Source organism: Helicoverpa zea, chromosome 3 (genome assembly GCF_022581195.2).
Source record: "Helicoverpa zea isolate HzStark_Cry1AcR chromosome 3, ilHelZeax1.1, whole genome shotgun sequence".
Lineage (NCBI taxonomy): Eukaryota > Metazoa > Arthropoda > Insecta > Lepidoptera > Noctuidae > Helicoverpa > Helicoverpa zea.
The window spans coordinates 6,042,510-6,066,406 of NC_061454.1; the positions used below are offsets into that span (position 1 = coordinate 6,042,510).

The window sequence follows — 23,897 nt, forward strand, 5'->3', positions numbered from 1 at the left end:
CACTTGTTTATAAAATGCATCGTTGAATTATAACTGAGAACGCTATTATTTCTGCAAGTTTTCTAGATCAAAATCAACGGAGAAAACTTGATTACCATGCCATGAAACGTAAACGCTTTGACCTATTTTGTAAATGAAGATAATAGACTTAGGAATCCATTCAAAATTAATTCATTTTGTAGCAAATACGCGTGTTTGCGTTCAAATTACATCTTGGAAATAGATATTTTGGAATGAAAATCGCCTTTAAAGCCTTGTTTTGGGATTACACGTATATTTCATAACTTATGTAATAAAAAACATTTAGAGTAAAAAAAGTATTTATTTACTTGTACAACACAAAAAGTAATTTAAACTATTCATGACTCAATCGACGTCTAAGCTCCTAAAGGATCCTTCTACGCCGAACAAATTGGATGAGTTCTTGGGACTGCCAGGCCTCTTGGACTCATCGGAACGCACCTCCTCTTGTTTCAAGAACCAGTCGCGGTAACTCTCTACTTTAGCTTTCCAGTGATCTGCGAAAATTACATCAAGTGTGAGTTTCTAGTCGACGCTCTCGGAACATAGGTCGTATATACACGTACAATACAATGTACATGTGATATTAATTGTGTACCGAGTGTAATTTGTTTTGAAACTAATTGTTATTTACACAACTCTATGATAACATCATCATTTCCCCGAAGGATTGGGCCTGGCTGTTTCTATACAGACCCAAAATTTAAACAATTTTGTTTTTATAACATACGGTGGATGATGAGCCTATTTATCAACCAGTCGCTACGTAATATTAGAGGTTCTTTTGTTTTTCTCCTCTTGAAGAATGCTTCGAAATCCAAATTCAAATCATGATCATGTTTTTAAGTTGAAAACAATAAACAAGATCAAAAAAGGTTTTACTGATGTTTACCTGTAAGTTCTTGTAGCTGTCCATCAGTACCTCCGTATTCCACAGGTAGGATTGACTTTGGTATAACTTTATACATAGCTGCATAGTTTTGATTATGCACACTAATCTGAAATCAAAACAACGTTGTTATTACTTGCCTGCTTTTGTTAAATGGGCTTCTTCGAATCGACTTGTTTAATATTACGAACAGCCGTTTAGAAGTTGGATAGTTTTGTATACAAAAAATACCAAGCAATATGACTAATACAAATGATTACATTGAATATAGGCAACTAATTGTAGACAATAAGATACTTAGGCCTAAGTTCAGTGACAGCATAAACGTCAGTTTTCCTTAGAACCACTGTTTACTCTAAAATTTGCACGTAGTATAAAATCTGTTTAAAAAAAACTGGCATTTATGCTGTCGGTGCTCTTGAGACTTACTCTTTTCTTTAATTTTTCTCCTAAAAATGCTTTAAATATTGTGTAAGCTGTCTCGAATCCAGTCGGTGTGTTGAGAATGTGGTTTCCTTTAACGCGCACTGGCAGCGCCTTCTCGAAGCATGATATGACCTTTTTGGCTAACGCTGGCGTCCATTGACTTAGCACACTTATTCCTACATCCTTCATGTCGACTATTACGACCTGAAATAAAATTTAAGTGTACACATCAGACAGAATCTTTTATTTTTCAAGTATTAAATATTCTCGAGGAGTTTCTCCACAAGACTAATTTGGGATCTTTCTTGAAAATCAAGCGAAACACACACAGTATATTAGCTATCTCCAGTGAAATGTATATGGACTTGTGGACCATCTTATTATTTTTTCCTTCAAAATATACATTCCATGTGCATTCCCTAATATAAAAATAGGAAGGTCTCGACACGACCCTTATAATCCTATCCTGAGCGGAATGTCGGCAAAGTGATCCTACCTCGCCAGCAACAGAGAAATTGTCATCTTCGAGCATTAATATCTCGGTCACCATGAGGGCCACCTTAATTAAGTCAGAAAGGTGATATTTAGAGGGGTCGAACACCCCTAGCCTCATTATACATGTTCGTGGCGAAGCTTCATCAACACAATTCTTCAAAGGCAGGAAAACTCTGGAAGTAATATAAAATAAATTCGATTATCCAGCTGTCTCAAATACCAACTGCTAGAGTACAAATGTATTCGCACAAAAACAAAAGTAGAACGCTGGAGCCGTTTCCAAAACCACATTTTAGCCGAAAGTGCCCACTGTTCCACTTTCTTCATTTAGTCAGCATTGATTAGACGCTGGGGTAAAAATATTTTCTTACCCAAGTTTAAGTATTTCTTGAATCTTAGGTCCGTTGGGATCTCTGTCCCCGAAAAACTCTGGTACAATAGTTTTTAAAGTGTAATACATGTCCAACTTCTCTTTTGCCCTTTCGAGACTGTATTTTCCGCCGCGTAAAAATCCCACGAGCCATTGATCCGCTGAAAATTAATTCATTTTATTATAAATATAGTTTTACTTCGTCTTTATGACCATGATCGTTTGATTACATTATCCTAAAACACAAGTTCACAACACAAAAATGGAACTTGCAGCGACATCTTTACATCGCTCATAGAACTAAAGACTGAAGTGAAACAAAAGAAGTGCTTTTGCCAACACACCATTTATTTGAGTTTCGTTCTGTCATAGTACGGGAGGAAGCACATAGATGTCGCCACCGCATGTTGTAACGACACTAAAATTGCAGCAGTTTACATGAAAAGTGACTTTACTTACATGGTTGTACATTTTGTAGATGTGGTTGCTTTTTGAGCCATTCTCTCAACGCTAACAAGTCAGACTGGGCTCTCTTAGGATTCTCATTGATTTCTGACTGGGCTTTCTTCAACAGAGCGGCTGATAGCTGCCTGACCGTCATTTTCGAACATCGATTTCGTCGTCAGATCTAAATCAAAGATAATTAGGTACTTAGTAGCTGAATGGTTGGGGAAAAACGAGGAGCTATCTTTATGATTCACATTTTCATGAATTACAGTAGGAAATGATATCGCATCCTATCAAATGATTTGTTTGATAAAAGAACAACGCTCGCTGGACTCGTTGAAGGTTGAAATATAGGTACAATAATATCGATCTATACTTTATCTCCGTGAAAGTTGAGTGCCTCATTAATACCGACATGTAATATAAAAATTATCTATAATGCCTACGAGTCTATCGAAATGTACCAAACCTACCAATTGATATGGACAGGATATTGATTTAAAATGTACGTATCAAACATGCGGGAAAATGTTGTGATTATTTTCAAAACAAGAACCGTGAACTATAGAATTTACGGACAGTGAAAATCAAATCAAAAGCACGCGCGTTTTTTGAATTTGGAACATTACACAGCTCCAGCAACATTGTATGAAATGAAATGCTGGGGTTTTCTTTGACATTTACTTATCGTTCTTGCCGTAGATATCATAAGTAAGACTCTTTGCTTAGTACAAATTGCGTTTACATGGCGGTATGCGTTTGTCTTTCTGCTTAATATAGAAAACTCGCATCTTCCACAGGTTTCACCCATAAGTATTCCGTGGGAAATTCTACACGAACCCGGATAAAAAGTAGCCTACACTCTTCCACAATAAATGGGCTATCTTACCATTACCATTTTATTTATTAGTTCTTCTCTTCAGCTTTACCTATAATTTTGCTGAAAGCTCAATTGTCTTGATCTGCAATTAACATACTTATTTAGTCCTTGTCTACGTCTCGGCCTTCAAACTCATACTCGACCTGCAATTGCCTAATTATCGGCCTATTCAATAATTAAGTGCTATTAAATGTTTCTCTTTTATTTTATTTGTTAATGTTAGTACTTATCTCCTACCTTACCTTGAATTTAAATCAGAAAATGCAAATTGCTTAAACTAAACTGGTAATTACAGTGACTTTTTTCTAATTAACATAGAAATACCGTCTTCTTTATTTATTTAATTAAGATAGCTAATTAAAGCATTGGAAAGAATGTTTAATACGGGTAATCATTGCTAAAATTAACCGCACTGGATAGGTAATTAACTAACTATTCAATTTTTCACACCTAATTCATCACCATCTCCCGAGCGTTTTTCCAACTGCGTTGGGGTCGGCTTCCAGAATTATCGGATGCAGCTGAGTACCAGTATTTTGTTACCGACTGCCTATCTGACCTCCTCAACCCAGTTACCCGGCATTTTTAACAATAATTTAGTTAATTACCACACCCGTTTTTCCGCGGTTTCACCCGCGTCCTGCTTGTACTACTGCCCGTACCGGGACAAAATTTAATCTATGTGACTCGAAAAAAGTGTAGCTTACCATCAGTGAAAGAATTTTAAATGGGTTCAGTAACTTGTAGCCTTTAATGAACAAACAAAAAAATGTTTCCTCTTTATGATATTGGTATCTTAGCTTATTTAAAAAATTCAAAGAATGACGAGCAATATTGAATAAATATTTACACTTTTATCACAACGTCTTGTCTAGAGTGACAACTTCATAAGAGTCATCGACTTAACCCAACAGTGACAAACTGTATATTAAGTAATCAGTACTAATCATGCTATGCAGACTTCAATTATTTTGATCATGTTCGTCTCACGTGAGACACAATGTCAGTAGGTATCCTATCTATGTATATTCGTTAATTAACTTTGCAATAAAGGTGTTAACTCGCATCAAGGTCACTTGTAGAAAATAAAGTATCTATTCCTATAAGTTTTGTTTTTCACCACGGAGGAAGGAAAGATATTTTGTTGTACATGGTTTTCACATTGATAATCACTTGTTAACTCTACACTAAGTTTCTACGACAAAAAAAATGTGCACGTAAAATAGTTCCTAATCGTAATTTATTTATTAAGTAACATTGATTTTTTTAGATTTTCAGAAAAAAAGGAAAGTATCAGATGATTCGTGAGTTCATAAACTAAACAAATATTTGTCAAAAAAATATCGCGATAACAACGGGTTCATTGAACCTCTAAAATTAATGAAGACAACTTATATTGCATCTTTAGTTATTTAGTTACACATTCAATTATCTTTATGAAATATCCTAACACAAATAAATGCACAGGCATAATATGCAAATATGTCGTTTACCTTTCACACAAGAAAAATCCCTTGATTTTTGACAGACACACCACGGTCGGATGTAGTAACTAGAATAGTACGAGTACCTACATCAAAGTTATTGCATCGAGAAGGCTGTAAGTACCTACTAGTAATAACTCCATCACTGATAAGATAATTATGACAGTGTTATTAAAAATTAACATTAGGTACAGATTACTCACACCTGCTGCTAAGAAAGCAATCATTCACAGGTATCGCGTGTTGACCTAGAAATAAACAATGAAAACTGAATGAAAATACTTATCAAACTACATTTCTTGAATGAGTTTCTGCTACCTCAAAAATATTTTAAATCTCATTTAAATTATTATCATTTAAAGAAACTTTTGCATTGTGTCTGCTAACTTATTTTATTTTCTTGACAAAAAAAATATAGGCTAGGGTAGTTCAGTCATTAAAACTCCACTTCATACATCGACGTGCAAAGTCCATATACTTAAATATTATTTAATTTCTGGTCTAACCATCTACCGGAGTTTGAGTTTATTAATTTTCAACACTATTTCTGCACTAGTAAAGTTCAGGATCGAAATCTGTATTACCAGGGAATTCCATAAAACATGCATTTCAATGTCTTTTGTTTTGTCACCTTAAATATACTAAACAAATGCATTTATCCTCATGAATGGTATTATTGACTATTCGAATACCATCTGAGAAAACTATTAAAATATGAGTATTGTTTTTGATGCCGGTTTTAATTAGGTAGGTACTTTTAAATATCTGAGTGCCTAATTCGCATTACCCAATATCCATTTAAATTGATTACATGAGCAGTAAACAAATATGGTGTAATACCTAATTGGAGTTATCAATCAGACTCATTGATAACTCCAATAGGAAAATATTATAGTTCTATCTTTTCTTTAGGTACAATGTATCAAATAATTGCTGTGTTTTGTGATAGATCACTTGTTATTATTAATCTTTGACATCTCTGCTAATAAATGATTGAATTATACGTTTCTAAATTATTAAATATATGTCTGATGTGTTTCAGTCTAGCTAAGAATAGAAGGACGTAAAGCATAATTAGCACTCTAAAGATTCGGTAAACAATGTGTCTACAAATTTAAAAAAAATTAAACATATAAGGTACTTTACGTAGTTGATACGTAAGAATATTTACATTTAAAACATATAAAAACAATTCAATTAACAAACACAATAATAAACACGACTGAGTCATATAAAAAAATAGCACAGTCAACAACCCACAATCAACAATAAAACAAGGGTTTTTAATTTACGATGATAATGATCAAATGAATAAAAAAACATTTTCACAAACCTATGAGGAAAAGTGATAACAAAATATTCCAACCCACCTTCTATAGTAACAACTTTATCAACTACACAGCACTGAATGTTAATAGAAACTGATACCCTACTTCCAAAATATCTTCGTTTGAGAAGCGTGTTGCATTTTAGCGGCAAAATACTGAACCGATCTCGCCTAGCTCCGTTCTGCTACGGCACTATCTCAATGACATTGAATTATGCTCGTTCTGTTCCCTGCCTACGTCACTTCAGTCTGTGTTCTAGTCTTTAACACCTAGACTGTAAAACAGAAACTCGCACGCTTTTGTATAAATGCTATAGTAAGTATATGTAGAAGGAAAACCTATTTCAGTGTTTGAAAACAAATGAATCGCTGTCGGTAAACGCCATTACAATTGCATACACAAAAGAGGATTTGCTGTCGCGACCTTTATTAAAGTAAGTTTAACTCAGCTCATAAACGTCGTCTGTAAATAACAAGATCATATAATAATGAGTCTAGAATTAACAGTGTATAATAAACACGGGTAATAAAGATTATGAGAACTTCAATCAAACTTCTTATTCCATTCTGCCAGATCGAAATCGCATTTTAAATCGTGTTTTGTGACGCAGTGAATGCAATTAAATCAGTTAACTGCTTATGCATTTTTAACTTTAAATTAAAGCCGGTTAACCTCCTACAAAATTTCATATGCACTACACAGAACTAGTCATAGAATAGATTTATGCGAGCTTCCGATCACAAATATCTGTTAAGTATTAGGTATGTATATAAATAAAGATTACCATCTAGCTAGGATATATGTTTACTGTAAGGATACTCAAATGCTCATCAGTCGATTGGCAACTGAAATGAAACAATACACCCTAGATATAAATATTTATTCTCCTTACGCAGGCGAAGTGAACGAACCCATTCGAAATGAGGCGGCCTTCTCCATGACGGCTTTGTGTCTGCAATATCGTGTTCTGACGTATTTCTGACGTTCATACGTTCCACATACGATGATTGATCTCTATAGTAAATTAGATGTTATGATGCGCGTTGCTCTTTAATTTAAATTAGGAACATCTACTTAGATTCTACCAGTGATTATGTGTGTGACTAATAGTTTTGTTTCTAAATATTTATCTCTTCTTTACTTTCAGTCTTTATGTCCTCATCAGTTGCATCAGATTTAGCCATTGGGTTTCTAAATAAAATTTTCAGTGGAAAAAAGCTTCAGATTCAACATTACATTTATTAAACGTGTTATTTATATGTCCTAAATTCACAATTATTTAAGTACGAAGAGAAAGTCAGTCTATATCAAGTTTCCTAAAGGACCCGTCCTCCAAAATGTCAGCGTCGATAGGAGGTCCAATTCTTTTGGACTCGTCTGTCCCCAATTGTTCCTCGAATTTCATCCAATCGTGGTATTCCTTGAATTTGGACACCCAGTGCTCTGAAACATGTTAGTATTTACTTAGAAAATAGCTCAACTACTTAATATTTTTGCCATTTTTAAAGTTCTACCATCGTTTTGTTTTTGTAATTGATTTTTCTCTAAATATCAAGCGTATATGCAAGAGCATTGATATCAAAATGTATGTCAGTGTTTGTCTGCCAAAAGTATTTAAAAAACCGAGTCTGTTACTTAGGAGGTTACCTGTCATGTCGGCAATAGTAGGGCCTTTCCCGCCATATTCGGGTGGAATTATTTCTTTGGGGATGTCCTCCATCAATTCTTCAACATTTTTATGTATTTTCAACTACAAACAAACAAACATTTGATTACCAACCACAAAGAAAACCCGTACCGTCCTTGAAATATTTCATAAAGTATAAAAAAAAAAACTTCATGCAGCAACTTCGAAGTATCGACACGAAAAGGTAACAAAAAAGTTTTATTGCACAAAAATATTATAACACTATATAGTCGTTTCAAAGCAAAAAAAATAATGGATACCATTAATGATATAAAAAGAAAACATCATCATCATCCTTTGATTTTTTTGGTCAAAAGTGGCCAGCTCTAGGTAACTCCATTGTTGTACTAAAAAGGTTTTTATACAAAATTAAAAGCAAAGTTTAGTGTCATTAATACATAAACAAATGTTTGTTCTTCTTCATTTGAATAAAATGACAGCTTACCCTTTGTTTAGCCTTTTCATTTAAAAACCCTTGTATGAGCGTGAATATTTTTTCAATTCCAGCTGGCAAGTTTATATGATGACTTCCTTTTAATCTGAGAGGCATGGAATCCTAAAACAGAAGTATAAAGCATTTATCTGATAATTTTAATCAAAATACATAATTAATATAATCCAACGAGGATTCCTTCGGTCCTTTGCAATCAGTAGTGTTTTTATTTTGCGTATGCAAAATGTAAATTCGAATTTGATGAATCTAATATGTATTTTATTCAAAATACTTTTTCACGTTCTCTAGTTTGATTAAGATGTAAAACGATTCAATATTTACGTTAACCACAAGCTCTGTTATTTCACTCTACTCCTAGTATTTCAGTATCATACGTACTTGGCTAACTGCGACCATTTTCTTCAGCATCGAGGGAGTGGCTTGAACGAAATGGCTCATTGTAACCCCCTCGTAGTCTGTGACGATCTTAGTGCCCATCACACAGGCTACATCATCTTCTACCACCATTATCTGAAAATATTAAAAATAATTTACGGCTTAATTCCCTTTATAATATACTTAGTTGTATCATTATGTTCTTCATATACTATCCTTGCTTTGCTAACTTGTATTTTCTGACCAACATCATTCATTGTTTTTTCTTTCTCGATAAACACAATTTCCATTGAATTGTTAGTACGTAGATAACTTCGATTGTATCGACACAATCTTATTGTTATCTATAAGACATTCAGAAGTCAGATAGTGCGTGCCATCGCGACAAATACCTACAGTACTTTGTACTTCAATAACCCAAGTATATTATTGTGTTCATTAGGTACGAAAAGTTCAGCAAGACACCTTATTATGCTTTCACGTCAAAGTAAACGGTAACGGCCGTTCCTAATATGCTATTTCTATATATCTGTTGTTTTCCTTAGGTATTTGGCATCACTTTTAAGGAGCTAATGTCAAAACCTTATATCTAGTGAACAAATCAAAAGAAAGATAGAATTTTAGGAAGGGCCGAAAGGGTGTTACACCTCCGTCAATGGACGCCATTGATAGTTGTTACAATGGATCAATTTAGTCGAAACTGAAGGGCCGAAAGGGTGTTACACGGATCGATCGATCGTCAATGAACGCCATTAATAGTTGATACAACGGATCAATTTAGTCGAAACTGTCAATCGACGTCAAACAATCCTTTTTACCACCTGGTCTACGGTCTAGTAACACCTTAACCTTCAATACCACTTAACCATATTTTTGTTTCAATTCAGCAGCACGTACTGTTGATTATAACGCTAATTACCTGCACTAAATAGTAGAGCATGCACATGAGATCACCGACGTTGTGAGTAGCCGGGTCGTAGCGACCGGCTCGGATGAGAATCACGCGGGGGTACAACTTGTCTAATGGTTTCGGTAGTATTAAGCATGTCCTGAAATTAAAATAATGTGGTTAAGAAGTACCTTTCTACCAGTCTTACTAAGTCTGCCCATTGCAGGTAACAGTTTTACGGACGTTGAAGGTAGTCCAACCCTACGGTTAGGAGGATAGGCAGTCGATTATACTGAAAGCCGACCCCGAGATAGTTGGGAAAAGATTATAACTGATACTGTATATTTGTATAATACGTGCGCTTTTAATCACACATAAATAATTAGAGGTGGTTCAAAGGTGTTATTTTCGTTATTTCCTTACCCAAGTCTGAAAAACTCCAAGAACTTTGGATCTGTTGGTCTTATCCTCAATGTTATATCTGGAGCCGTGGTTCTCAGTGTGTAGTACAAATCAACCTTCTTCTTTACTCTTTCTAGACTGAATTTACATCCTCGTAACAACGCTATTAGCCATTGATCGTCTGAAATATTAAAAGAAATCATATTTACAACAATATCTTTTATATAAAGCCCAAAATTATCCTTATTGAGATCCCAATAAAAGTTATTGCTATTTATAAGTATCAGGTTTTTTCGGAGGGTTTTTCATTGGGGTTCAATCAAATTAATTGATGGAAGCGGTACAAATTTAGCTCTGGCTAAAAATGAAAACGTTATTGACTTCGTAAGCTGATGGGAATAAATACTAAAATTGAATAAGGTACCTATCAGATATCTGAAATTAACGGGACAAAACCGAAAGTATTTTTGTCAGACAGGTTTTGCGCCCTTTTTTAATGAAATGCAAGGTTCGTATTAACACAAAAATAAAGCAATCAATGAAAAAACGCTAGACAGATAACTAAGACCAGACCATAAAGGACAGATAATTGCACATAAGTTTTATTGTCGAGTTTAAGTACAAATAAACCCGAGGTACCTACTAAGATAACCAATCGGTTTCATTGAGCGTGGAATAACAAAGCAATGTATTTCAAGGGTAAGGTATTATTTTAAATAGCAATCACTTGAAACTTCTGATTCTACTTCTTCATACCATAAGTGTACCATAAGTGACAGTCTTGAAATCAAGATTAACACATATCTAAACAAACAAACTCATCTTCCTTTATCTGAATATTAAAGACATTTCTAATAATAATAATGAGAACTTAATTGGTACCTGTTCTTGCTTTCAAGTGAGGCTGCTTAGAAATCCAATCCTTCAGTAGTTGCAAGTCATTTTCAACCTGTTTCGGATTCTCATTCAATTCCTTTTTGGCAATTTTTGCCAACTCCGGCGTCAGTTCACGAACCATTTTGTTCTAGAACTGAAAACAATATGTACGCAGGATTAGCACACAGGTTGAAATACATAGTTGGTTATACATAATGCTCTATGGATTTAGAAACAATGGTTCCATTCATTGATACATTGATTACAGTTCATCGATAAGAAATATTGATTTTCTTACTTAATTTAGGATCTTTCATCATCAACCAGCAGATGCATTACTGACTACAAAATAAATAAAATTACTGAACAATAAGCATTGTTTGTATAAAGTAATAGAAAGTAAGATTTACCCAGGTACAGTTTGAGCGCTGGCGGCGTATCGACTAACAGATAAAGAATACGGCTGTTATCACTATCGCGGTGTTACGAAGCTGACTCGCTAAATATTATCCAATCATACGGCAACCACAATCAATGTTCCAATTCTACCATAATTGCTCAACTACTATGAACATCTGAAGTTGTTTCGTATTATCACTGTTATTTGATTTTTCCATCTTTTTTAGAGTACGCGCCCTTTACAAACTTTTAATGGGCCGATTGTTAGCTTGGGCTAATAAATCTGTATGAAGATAAATAAAAGTATTCACGTAACAGCGATCAGGTAATTGTTCAGTATCAGAACGATTGATTAACTTTGATTGAATTCACGATTTTTCTATAAAATATATTTTTCTGTAAGTAGAGTGCGCGTAGGCTTAGTAGAAGTACTGGCTGGTAGTGACTTAGATTTCATGTTTATACTCATTTAATAGCAAAGGTTGAACGTTGGTATCATTATTATGCAGGCATCAAGGCAGCCAACTCTTCAGGGAAACATGTCTTACTTAAGGATAGTTTTAGAGCACACAATGTAGCTTTTAATAATCGAGTAGGTACATATTGTTAGTACACCAGTAGTCAACATCAAAACTTTGATTTGACCTACAGAACGTTTTGAAGTGGGTTAAATATAGGAATATCCGTGATCAAACGATTTGACCAGACTAAAAGGTATCCAGGTATAAAGGTACTATCTACTACTGAAACAATTTTTCCCCCAAACAAACGGACCCATTTTACCTTAATAATATAGGCACAGATAAGACCTTCAATACGAGCCAAAACAAAAATTACGACTTGATTTTGTTCAATTTTGTTGACTTTCAAAATATGACTTCATTTATGTCAGGACTTACCCGGATACGTTTGGCTGCCTTGAATAACACAATCACTTTTAAACGCAACTTGTGTAATAAAACAAAAACAAAGATTTTCCAATTATTAATTTATTTTATGAGACCTTACTAAGATCAAAGTTTAATATCATTAAGATCAGACCTTATTTGCCATTTTAAAACTTTCCGTCATAGTGCCTACCATGTGACAAGCTAAATTGTGATGCTATAAAGCCACAATCTTATTATTATTTATTACATAATGACAGTTTATTTCTATACACTATAGAAATATGAACTTCGTCGATTAATCCACATCAAGTTTCCTAAAAGATCCTTCAACCCCGAACATTTGCTCTGCACTCTTGGGCTTGCCTGGCCGCTTACTTTCATCAGTGCCGAACTTCAGATCTTCATCGAACCAGTCGCTATACGAATCTATTTTCTTCAGCCAGAAATCTGTTTAGAAAACAAAAGAATATAACATTAGTTAAGAATTATGATTTCGATCCACGAAGGAGAAAAGACTAGCGGAGATGCCCTAACGCAGGTAGGTCACGCGCCTTCAGGTAGGTCAAATACGTCACGACTACGTCACGGCAGGCGTGGCTGGACACCGCCCATATACCGACCTTTACATCAAACTGACATCTTGTCATAGTTGTATTTTTACCACAATTTCAACAGATTTTATTTGTTACTCGATTAAAACGATGAAATGCGCTATCATTAATTGTAGAAATTGCTCAGGATCCAAACTCAAACACACCATAGGATAACATTTCACGTGTAAGTAATATTTTAGCTTTAAAACATATTTTTTGCTAGAGACATCTGTCGTCGAATAGCTGCATTTCTATAACCTCTAAGTGAATTTGTATTATTTTCGTATCAATCTTGTATCAATGCATATTATTGGTACCAATTTTTGCCTTAAAAAGCAGCTTCATTTTTCCTTGCATCCTACAAGTTTTTTTATAGATTATTTACAAACCAAAACATATGATATATTATCATGAAAATTGAATATTATAAAAACACCATCTTTCGGTAAGTAGTCGACTTACGTATATTTGAAGTAAAATTGTGTTCATTAAGACAGAGAGACCCGTTACAAAATTAAGTGCTACCAGACATCGAAAATGCAATCACCCATTCTTAAAAAAGGTCTTATTTAAAAAAGCTGCAATTATCTTAAAATTAATCATAACTCTAACTATGTATATTTATTTATATTCATCACTAGCCGTTTTGCCGCGGTTTCACCCGCATACCGTGGGAGCAACTGCCCGCACCGGGATAAAATATAGCCTATGTTACTTGCAGATAATATAGCTTTCTAATGGTGAAAGAATATTTAAAATCGGTCCAGTAGTTTTTGAGTTTATCCATTACAACCAAACAAACAAACAAAGTTTTCCTCTTTATAATATTAGAATAGATCAGCAATGTTTTACATAGGTATATCTCTCTTGCCGTACATACTTTTTGAATGTACCTTTACTCAGAGCAACATCCGACTCACATAAAGTCTGCTACTTATTTAGTGGATGCGCCGTTATGATACAGTTGTGAAAACTCTAATTTGATAAACACTGTCCCTATAATTTTAATTCCCATTTTTCTTGGTGAATTTCGTAATGTGGCAACATCGAAAATAACAACAGTCATCGCAGCACGGTTCTAGAACAAATAGAACGAATTTTCGTGCTTGTGATGCCATAGTGGCTAGTAGACGAACTAACACAATGCCATAAGTTGATACTTAAATTACACCATGGGGGTATTTTAGACCCGTGGTGAATAAAAATGATTTTTCATCGAGTCTCCGTTTAATGGTTCCTAGATACCTATTTCATTTCTGGAGGAGTAAATAAATTGTTGTGGGGTGTTGTATATGTGAGTGTACAACACCTGTGTGTGTTGGCGCGCGTGCGACAGAGACGTTCGTTCAATAAATCAGTATGTCACTGACTCGCCGTTTGAATACACGTACGTGTCTCCCTGCTCCGTCATACCCAACAGTGGCGACGAGGATGGGATAAACATATTAAAAAATGTTTGCTAACGGAGGGTTTGGTTCAATAACCAACTTTGACCACCTGACTAACGACTGGGACACCTACAAGGCACGGCTCACTCAATGGTTTATTGCTAACGATATAAATGATACGTAACATGGGCAACATGGGGCAAGTTCTCTGCACAAAATAATACTTATATAACAATTAATTTTCTAACTTTTTTATCTCTCTCTTTTTCTTCGTTCATTTCAAATGAATGCTTCTTTAAACTTTCTAATTGAATTACTATTTTAAAAGAATTATTCATTTTGAGTATTTACTTTACTTTTGAGTATGTCACTAGTGGTCGATGTTAGTTTAGGGTTAGATTTTAATCATCCTATTCCACGCTAGATGGATTTACAAAAAATGGGTGGCTTCCCATAAAAGGCGTATAAGGGTGGAGCACGGGTGGAGACAGTAACGTTCCTCGTCCCCCGCTCACCCGAATTTTGGCGCGCTGCTTTGTTAGGAGATTTTTCGTTAGGGCATCTCCGCTAGTATTTTCTCCTCCGTGTTTCGATCCTAGACGAAGGATACATTTTTGAAGTTTATTTTTAAGGCGTCGAACGTTGTATCTTAAAGATGAACTATGAGCTTACCTATGATTTTCTCTCTGCTTCCACCTTGACCTCCATATTCTTCTGGTAATATTTCAAGAGGCACGTACTTCTGAAGCACCGTAAAGTCCTTGCTGTACATATGGACCTGAAAATTATCCCCAGTTTTTTGTACTTATACATAATTTGTACCTAATCTCAGATAGGAACCTAATTTCAATTTTTGTTGGAATGGTAAGGAAAAAGTAATTACGCATATTATACTTACTTTTTTCTGATGTTTCTCATTGAGAAGTTTTACCACCATATTGAATACTTTTTCAAAAGCTGGTATAGAATTAATTATATGAAGGCTCTTTAGTCTTAGAGGGGAAGCATCCTGAAATATTAATTCATAGTGTAAATAGTTTACAAGTTTCATCATATATTTTCTTATATCCTTAATTTAAAAACACATTACGTAATAGTAAAATGTATACCTGTCCCGCAATGACTAACTTCTTGAGCACAGACGGTGTCAATTGTAGGAAGTGAGCCATAGTGATTCCTTCAAGGTCAATAACATTGATCATACCATTCACCATAAAGGCATCATCTTCTAAATACTTTATCTGCAAAATAATAAAAAAATATACGACTTTTTTTGCAAGTACATTTTTAAGGTACCAATAAATAGGTAAGGTATCCAATGAATGAAGTTCACAAATAGTAGGTAGGTACTGTTAACATAAAACTGCTATTAGCAGAATGAATGTAGATCATGATAAAAAAAAAACAAATGCAATGAATAGTGTCCGCATACCTGCTGCAAAATATGTGCAAAAGAGAAGAACTCTATGGGCGTAAACCTGTTAGGGTCATAGAGACTAGGTTTGACTATGACGACCCGAGGGTCCAGGGGAGATGCCAGTTTTGGTAACACTAACCCAGCCCTGAAAAAATAAAGAAAATACCTTTAATTTATTAATGTTTTCAAAATTATTCCTGCATAAATAGCTAAAACAAATTCCTTAACTTTGATATTATAATTAAACATTTAAATATACTATACAATTCCATTTCAGGCCTTTTATGTTTTTCTATTTTTTACGTTCTAAGTCACATAACATGCACTTACCCGGTTTCTACCAACTCCTTGAACCTTGGAGTGTTAGGTCTAAAAGCAAACAAATCTGGTGACAAAGTTCTCAATGAGTAATACAGGTCCAACTTCTCTTTAGCTCGTTCTAGACTGTGTTTACATCCCCTCAAGAAAGCTGCGAGCCATTGGTCATCTACAAGGTCATTAAAATTCAATTAGGTTTGATTGTTCAGCGTAATAAGTACTTTTATTATTTATTTATATTTTTGAATACTTAAACTTGATTAGAATGAAACATATGATCAGTAAAACTAAAAATGTGCTGAGAGACTTATTGTAAGTTTTATCACTCTTTACATTATTGTGAATAATAAAAATAAGTAGGGATTTCCTTCCTGACGCTATAACTCCAAAACGCACTAACCGATTTCCACGGTTTTGCATTCGTTGGAAAGATCTCGGGCTCCGTGAGGTTTATACAAATATAAAACAAAAAAAAAATCTTTATCTTTTAATCACCATTCGAAATGTAACATAAAACAAAGCCATCTGGTGGCGAAACAGAGTTCGCCAGGTTTGCTAGTTGCGTATGTTTTAGTGTATATAAAATTATAATTTTACGAATTACCTAAAATCTACAAAACTTACCTGTTCTCGCCCTTAAATGGGGCTGTTTGTTAATCCAGTCTTTCAAGTGATTTATACCATCCTCAAGTTTCTTCGGAGTCTCGTTCAGTTCCACTGCAGCCTTTTGATCTAACTCAGCACTTAAGGGTCTCACCAACATTGTACAATAAATTTTTAAAACTTTATGAAAAGCACACTTTTCACATATAAACAAATATAGCCTTAATTTTCAATGTAGAAAAGTCACAAGGTCGGTGCATTAAATGTGATGCAGTCGTCCGCTCTGTTTCGGAGTAGGGAAAAAATAAACGCAACAACACTTTGTTTTGTTTTTTTATTTAAGTTAATGACACCTCGTTGGGACCGCAACTATAAATCAAGAAAGTTTTACATTGAACCACTTTTAATAGCCCGTTTATTTTTTATTGCACATTAAAAGTACTTCATTATCATAACTTCATAGGTACTAGGTAGTATGTTTACATTTCATAATTTTTTCTTATCGCATTATCCTCTGTAAGTTGATGACCTTCCACAAATAGCCCGTAGTCCCTGATAGCCAATCTAAAGTAAACTGCCCTTGTATACAAATGAGCATTTTGACTGTTTTTGTATTTCCTAGTATAATAAATTTATCAGTGATTATACCAATGTTTCTACTATTAGATATTTACTATAACAAACAATAGTAAAACTGCCAAGTTTAGGAACTGCCGAGGAACGCGACAGCATAGGTCCTTTTCAACAGATGAGAAAATAATTTTTTTAGATATTTTTAGCAATTTCTTCCAACTTTCAATGAAATGGCAAAAACAATACTCAACATTTTTAATATGACCCTGACCGTCTGAAGTAATTTATAAGGGTTAGGTTGTAACGTGCTGATTGTTATCGAGATAAATCTTGCATTATGTAGTAAATATAACAAAGCCTTAAGGAAAACTACTGAGTCGATGGCCTGTTGTCCTTAAACATTGTATTATGCACATGCTGATATAATGAAAAGTAAATGTAAGTAGCCAGCTTGTTGGCTGTTCCTGATCTCATTTGGAAAGTTGCTTTAGGTCCTTCGATTACCGTGAGTCATTTTGGTAGCACACTTTGAAAAAATAAGATGGTATGGCCAAATGCTTTCTAAATGTGAGTTTCCGTGTTACATCTTCACTCTGAAACTGATGCACCGATTGAAATGGGTGCTGACATAGAACCTTGGAGGTGGAGATAGATGGCGCCGAAATCGAAATCAGACGGAGAAAGGCTAATTATTATAAGCCACATCCGTTATGTAGGTAGTTTCCCAGGGATGCGGGAGAAACCGCATAAGAACCGGAACCGAAATGTATGAGGTAGTGTATTTAATAACAATTTATTATACAAAATATTTTGAAATCAATGTGATGAGTATTTTAATCAAAATCAAGTTTCCTGAAAGAGCCATCTACTCCGAACATATCTTCCGCTGTCTTGGGCTTGCCAGGTCGCTTTGATTCATCTGTGCCGTATTTAATGTCTTCCTCCAGCCAGGAACCGTACTCCTTCACCTTGTTCCTCCAGTAGGCTGGAAATATTCATAAAACCTTTTTGTAGAATCAACTTTTTATTAGTGCAACTAGTTTGACGTTTCGGCAGAGCTTTCATAGGACTATTTGAAATAAAAAAAGATGCTGTAGGTAACTTTAATTATTTACAAAGTACTTTGAAAATATACGTAATTTTATAAAAAAAGTTTTAAGCATGTTGCAATTGCTATTAATATTTCTGGTTGCAAAACAACGGAAGTATTAACAGTTTTTTTTTTTTTTCAAGGACAGTGTGCGTTTTGGTCTAGCCCTCCTGTAGCATTAAGTGATATAGCAATAAAAAGCTTATTTCATGTAGAGGATTTTCTTGTATGGCAGCTACTGTCATTTGTTAGTATTAAAGGACTTATAACGTGTTTAATGAAATAATAACTACGTCTAAAATCTGCTCTAAGTTTGACATTTCTATAAAGTATTGACAATCAGTGGGTGTTATATTACTACGAAATGTTGCATTTGTAAACGGTATGTTAAGACAGAATGTAGCGCTTAAAAAGGCCTTCTAATTGCTATGTGGTTTATATGAAATACTTTGTTAAATAATGGGTGTAATTAGTCTGTAAGCTTTCTTTAAAACATAATAAATAACTAGAGGTGGAATATTATTTCTTAACACAATACAAAGTATCGACAATACGCCTTAGTTTCGCTATATCTTCTAAAATACTAACAATTGGTAAATAATATGTTTAGATGGAATATAGCGCTTAATAAGACCTTTTAATTGATATATGCTTCATAACTAGAGGTGGAATATTATTCCTTAACATAGCAAAACTATCGACTACATGCTTAAGTAAGGCTATATCTTCTGAAATACTATTAAATCGTGCTGCCTGTAAAATTTACCTGTAATTTCGTCTATTGTGCCAGCATTTCCACCATATTCAGCAGGGAGAGCTTCTTTGGGAATGTATTTGTACAATTCGTCAAAATTCTTGTTGTGGACGAAAAGCTACCAAAAAAAAATACAACAATTTAGTAAACTAAATCTACTACTAATATTATAAAGAGGAAAACTTTGTTTGGTTGTAATGGATAAACTCAAAAACTACTGGACCGATTTTAAATATTCTTTCACTATTAGAAAGCTATATTATCTGCGAGTAACAAAGGCTATATTTTATCCCGGTGCGGGCAGTAGCTCCCACGGGACGCGGGTAAAACCGCGGGAAAACGGCCAGTTATATAATATTATTATAAAATGTAAAGAATAATAATAATGGGGTAACTTACTCTTGATTTATTTTTTTCATTGAGCAGCCCTTTCATTGCATTAAAGACTGTCTCAAATATCGATGGTGTGTTTAAATAATGTGCACCTTTCATACGGAATGGCGATGCATCCTGAAACGGAAAATTAATAAAAAGTTATTTAAATTCCGAGATATACATCTGAGGGCACGGCAGTGCCCCAGCCAAGACTCGAGCAAAGCGGGCACGGCCGTACCATCTTTTCTCGAAGCGTTTCGCGGCTATTTCAGCCCCCTGTATCTTCCATGTGAACAAAGCTAGGAGTTTAGGTTTTCGATGACCAAGAGTAAGTATTAGAACAAGCTCAGTCTCAAGATTACAAGACATTTGAATAAATAGTTTACGAGTTATGAGCGATCAAAGTTACACCATTTTGTCACTGACTCACTGACCGATCATCAAAAGTCTAAGGTACTTCTAGCAAACTTAGAACCTTCAAATTTGGCACCAAGATAGGTTATTAGCTACATATAAAGGGAAAATTATAAAAACCTTAAAACTTAATAAAAAAAATAGGAAACAAATTTATATTTGCGGTTTTTCAAGAACATTGTGTATGAATTTTGACTGCATTGATAACTTTGTTATTTATTTATGTACAAAATGTTACTATTTGTTTTATTGTTACGTAGTGGTATATTGTTATTATGTATTAAATATACAACATACGAATAAAAAAGCTAGGTTTAAATGAAATGAATAATGATAAAATCTTTCATATTAATGCAGTGCGATAAACACTGCATGCTCGCTCGATAGATGGCGTTGTCCTGGTCTAAATCGCGCTATGGTTTCGTTACATAGCTTAGTATAAGTAGTACTTAAAAAAATCAAATAATTTCATGTGATAGCGTCATCTACCTCTGAAATAAATCTCTTTTATTCTAAAAGATATTCGATTAAAAAATTCGACAATTTCGAATTTTTTTAGGTAAAAAAAAATATTGTTTACGTGCTACTTTAGGTGTACATATTTAGTTTGTTATATATTGAGTTAGTTGCATGTCAGTTAATTTAATTTGTTATACCTATACTTAGAGAAGAAAGAGACCTACAAAAAATAAATTAGATCCCACCAAAAACATTAAATGTAAAAAAAAGCCAATCCTCTACGCAATTCCTCCACCGTAAAAAGTTTTGAGATCGCATAGAAGCCAAGTCCTGTTCTACTTTATTTGTAATAATAAATCAATATTTTGTGACTATATCAATAGTTTTGTTCACATTACAATAATGCTGTCTTGGCCATGAGCACAAGTTAAAAGTCGCTCCTTGTAAGAATGTGTAAATACCATTGAATTGATAAATTCTATATGGACATGATTTTACGATTGGACTGATTATGGACTTGTTGGAATTTGAGATCACCATGCACTAAACATGCGCCATAGTACATGTGCAGTTCATTGATGTTGGATGATACTGACTGTCGGTAATTTAGTAACAATTGAATAAACTAAAAGTATTTAATTCTGTGATATTAAACTTCATGTTTGACTTTCACCTCTCCAAGATATGCTGTATTATATTTGTAGTTTATTGTGCTCATGGCCAAGTCAATATTATTGTAAAGTGAACGAAACTATTGATATAGTCACAAAATATTGATTTATTATTACAAATAAAGTAGAACAGGACTTGGCTTCTATGCGATCTCAAAACTTTTTACGGTGGAGGAATTGCGTAGAGGATTGGCTTTTTTTTTACATTTAATGTTTTTGGTGGGATATATTTTATAGGAATATCCTTGCTTCCGGCTGTCATTGACCATCCTTGGCAGTTGTTACGGGAGAGAAGCCAGTCAGTATGACACGAGTCTAACCAAGGGGTATTGGGTTGCCCGCGTAACCGGGTTGAGGAGGTCAGATAGGCAGTCGCTCCTTATAAAGCGCTGGTACTCAGCTGCATCCGGTTAGGCTGGAAGCCGACCCCAACATAGTTGGGAAAGGCTCGGGAGATGATGATGATATTTTATTGGAATATGATATAGCATAAGTCAATATTCAAGCAACTTTTTACCTGTCCTATGACCACCATTTTCTTCATAAGCGCAGGCGTCATTTGCATGAAATGTGCCATCGTGGTACCCTCTAAATCCATCACATTCCGAACACCAGCCACTACCGCGTTATCATTTTCAACCATCGCGATCTTAAAAAAAAATCTTATGAGTCAACGAAATCCATTGTCCATTTTACTCTAGCTTCAAGCATCTTAAAGTTTTATTTCAATTTGGTCATAAATATTTTCTATAAAATTAAAGGACTAATAAATTGAATACCCTCATCAAAGCGTTGGTAGCGGCCATGACATCCACAATATTGTACTTGTTTGGATCATAGCTCGATAACCTGGCAATGGCTATTAGTGGACCATCGGGTGTTGCTGGCTTGGGCAATATAATAAAAGCACTGAAAATATACAACAAGTGTTATAGACAAATTGTTGCTAAGTCACATTTTACAAGTTTTTGTGTACTTGGCTAGTTATCGATACCTCTATGAACTCAATGTCTTATCATACAGATCGGAACGGATCTCAGAAACCTTTATCATAAATACAGATATTTATAAACATTCAAGTTAATCATACACTATTGAAAGTCAATGTTACAAACATTTTGCAGTTATGATTGTAAAAAGATTTAGATATAAATTATCACACCTAAAATTGCCTACTTTTTATCTTTGCATCGTAAAGCGGTTTTCCGTAAATAAGAGAGTTAAATGGCAAGTTCTTTAATGCTCGGTCATCATGACAAAGTTTACCATTAGTGATAGAGTGCGTAGATATAAAATATTTACCCCAATCCTAGTATTTCGTCGAAAAGAGGATCCGTGTGTCTCATCTGAAACAGTTCAGGCGCCGTGGTGCGGACAGAGTAGTACAGATCCAACTTCTCTTTCGTCCTCTCCAAACTGAACTTACATCCACGAAGGAACGCCACCAACCATTGATCATCTGAGAAATATTTACTATAATAAAAATTGTGGAGCAAAACTTCGTGGATTAAAATCATATCAAAAATCACTTTGTGCTAACGGAATAGTTGCTGTGATACGTATATAGAACGACTCACCTGTTCTAGCATTGATATGTGGCTGCTTAGCCAACCAATCCTTGATATGTTGTAGATCGGCTTCCAGTCTGGCTGGATCCTCATTCAGCTCAGCACGAGCCTTCTCCGCAAGAACGGGAGTCAATGCTCTCACAGGCATTTTGCATAGAAACGTCCTACCACACAAAGAACTTACACCACTCTAAAAAGATATCGATAATATCAGTATCGATAATTGAAATTGGCTTTTGATTAGTTATCTGCCGTTTAATCCACCAGGCAATACCGTTGGCGCCCAAGTTTTATAACATTATCAGGTTCATAAGTTTGCCTCGCCTAATCTTCCTTGTCTAATCTATGTTGTATTAAAACGTAGTTCTAATTTCTGTTATTCTTTTAACATCCGTGAGTTGAACATTTGAGAGTAACATTCTTTTAACATCAATTGTATCTATTTGTAGTAATTGTAATAAAACATTTCAGTTTCAATAATGAGTTCTTGCATTTGAATTCACAAAAAATCACAACCAGCTTGCCATTGTTTATTAAGCCCCTGGACAACTTTTTCGATTTTTGAGAATTCTGATATCTAGTTAGATATGCCTATTATTCCACAATCTTTTTTAAAGAGTCATTCCCAATTTGTCATTAGTACCGATTGGTCACCAACTATTTTTTCCATACACCAAATCCCGATTGGTCATTCGAGCAAAATAAATAATTTAATATTTAAATTTTGAGTTCCGATTCGTTACCCGCATAAAATTTCACGTATCAGAGTACCGTCAGAAATAAAAGTGTTAGAAGAAATTTTAAATGAAAAACTTCAATGTAGGTAAAGGTTTTAATAGTTCTCATATACATATAATAAAGTTTACATTAAAACACAGGTGAAGACAACATGGGCATTTTATAAACGCGAAAATGTGACTCGATACTTTTTGTACCGGTAACAAAAGTACCAGGGGCCCATAACTAGCAAAGAGATTGTATACATAAAAATATTCATAAATATAAAATTTAATTAATAAAAATAATTTGAATGTAGTCAGCAGTTGTGTTGTACATACTGCAGTTTTTCTTTTAAATTGGTCCTTGTTCGGTTAAACAGAACTTCTTGTTCTTACTATCCATACACTTCTTCCTCCGAGCCTTTTTCCCAAAATGTGTTGGGGTCGGCTTCCAGTCTAACCGGATGTAGCTGAGTACCAGTGCTTTACTATCCATACACAATTGAGAAAATATATTTATTTTATTTATGTATACCTATGTGCTTAAGTTTTGGTCACAAGTCACATACACTTCCAGGGCACTCAATAACCAACTAATAATGCATTTACACCACATGTTTTTTTGCTAATACCGATAATAGTA

At 34.4% G+C, this 23,897-nt stretch overlaps 4 protein-coding genes across 7 annotated transcripts; all 4 read right to left on the bottom strand.

Annotated features, from left to right (window-relative positions):
- Nucleotides 1-302: 302 nt before the first annotated feature.
- Nucleotides 303-6,540, bottom strand: LOC124646266 (alpha-tocopherol transfer protein-like). 4 transcript variants are annotated; one of them, XM_047186384.1, is made up of 8 exons: nt 6,383-6,539; nt 5,216-5,260; nt 2,661-2,829; nt 2,203-2,362; nt 1,833-2,004; nt 1,340-1,540; nt 914-1,019; nt 303-518 (listed from the first exon to the last, which is right to left on the bottom strand). In XM_047186384.1, exons 3-8 carry the CDS (start codon nt 2,800-2,802, stop codon nt 367-369), a joined length of 933 nt encoding a protein of 310 aa, XP_047042340.1. In that variant the 5' UTR covers nt 2,803-2,829; nt 5,216-5,260; nt 6,383-6,539; the 3' UTR covers nt 303-366. The 4 variants fall into 4 exon arrangements, with proteins under 4 accessions (XP_047042340.1, XP_047042338.1, XP_047042341.1 ...); XM_047186382.1 differs by lacking the exon at nt 5,216-5,260 and having other exon boundaries at nt 6,383-6,540; XM_047186385.1 differs by lacking the exon at nt 5,216-5,260 and having other exon boundaries at nt 6,346-6,539.
- Nucleotides 6,541-7,559: 1,019 nt separating this feature from the next.
- LOC124646003 (alpha-tocopherol transfer protein-like) lies at nt 7,560-11,581 on the bottom strand. Its single transcript, XM_047186015.1, has 8 exons — nt 11,434-11,581; nt 11,030-11,177; nt 10,169-10,328; nt 9,776-9,905; nt 8,860-8,991; nt 8,473-8,583; nt 7,988-8,090; nt 7,560-7,783 (listed from the first exon to the last, which is right to left on the bottom strand). Exons 2-8 carry the CDS (start codon nt 11,163-11,165, stop codon nt 7,638-7,640), a joined length of 918 nt encoding a protein of 305 aa, XP_047041971.1. The 5' UTR covers nt 11,166-11,177; nt 11,434-11,581; the 3' UTR covers nt 7,560-7,637.
- An 810-nt stretch (nt 11,582-12,391) lies between these two features.
- Nucleotides 12,392-17,864, bottom strand: LOC124646002 (alpha-tocopherol transfer protein-like). The gene is made up of 7 exons (XM_047186014.1): nt 16,653-17,864; nt 16,041-16,197; nt 15,726-15,855; nt 15,403-15,534; nt 15,192-15,302; nt 14,966-15,071; nt 12,392-12,759 (listed from the first exon to the last, which is right to left on the bottom strand). Exons 1-7 carry the CDS (start codon nt 16,789-16,791, stop codon nt 12,608-12,610), a joined length of 927 nt encoding a protein of 308 aa, XP_047041970.1. The 5' UTR covers nt 16,792-17,864; the 3' UTR covers nt 12,392-12,607.
- Nucleotides 17,865-17,971: 107 nt separating this feature from the next.
- On the bottom strand, nt 17,972-22,739 carry LOC124646001 (alpha-tocopherol transfer protein-like). Its single transcript, XM_047186013.1, has 7 exons — nt 22,545-22,739; nt 22,270-22,426; nt 21,747-21,876; nt 21,485-21,616; nt 19,448-19,558; nt 19,061-19,166; nt 17,972-18,189 (listed from the first exon to the last, which is right to left on the bottom strand). The coding sequence occupies exons 1-7, from the start codon at nt 22,681-22,683 to the stop codon at nt 18,038-18,040; spliced, it is 927 nt and encodes a 308-aa protein (XP_047041969.1). The 5' UTR covers nt 22,684-22,739; the 3' UTR covers nt 17,972-18,037.
- Nucleotides 22,740-23,897: the final 1,158 nt, after the last annotated feature.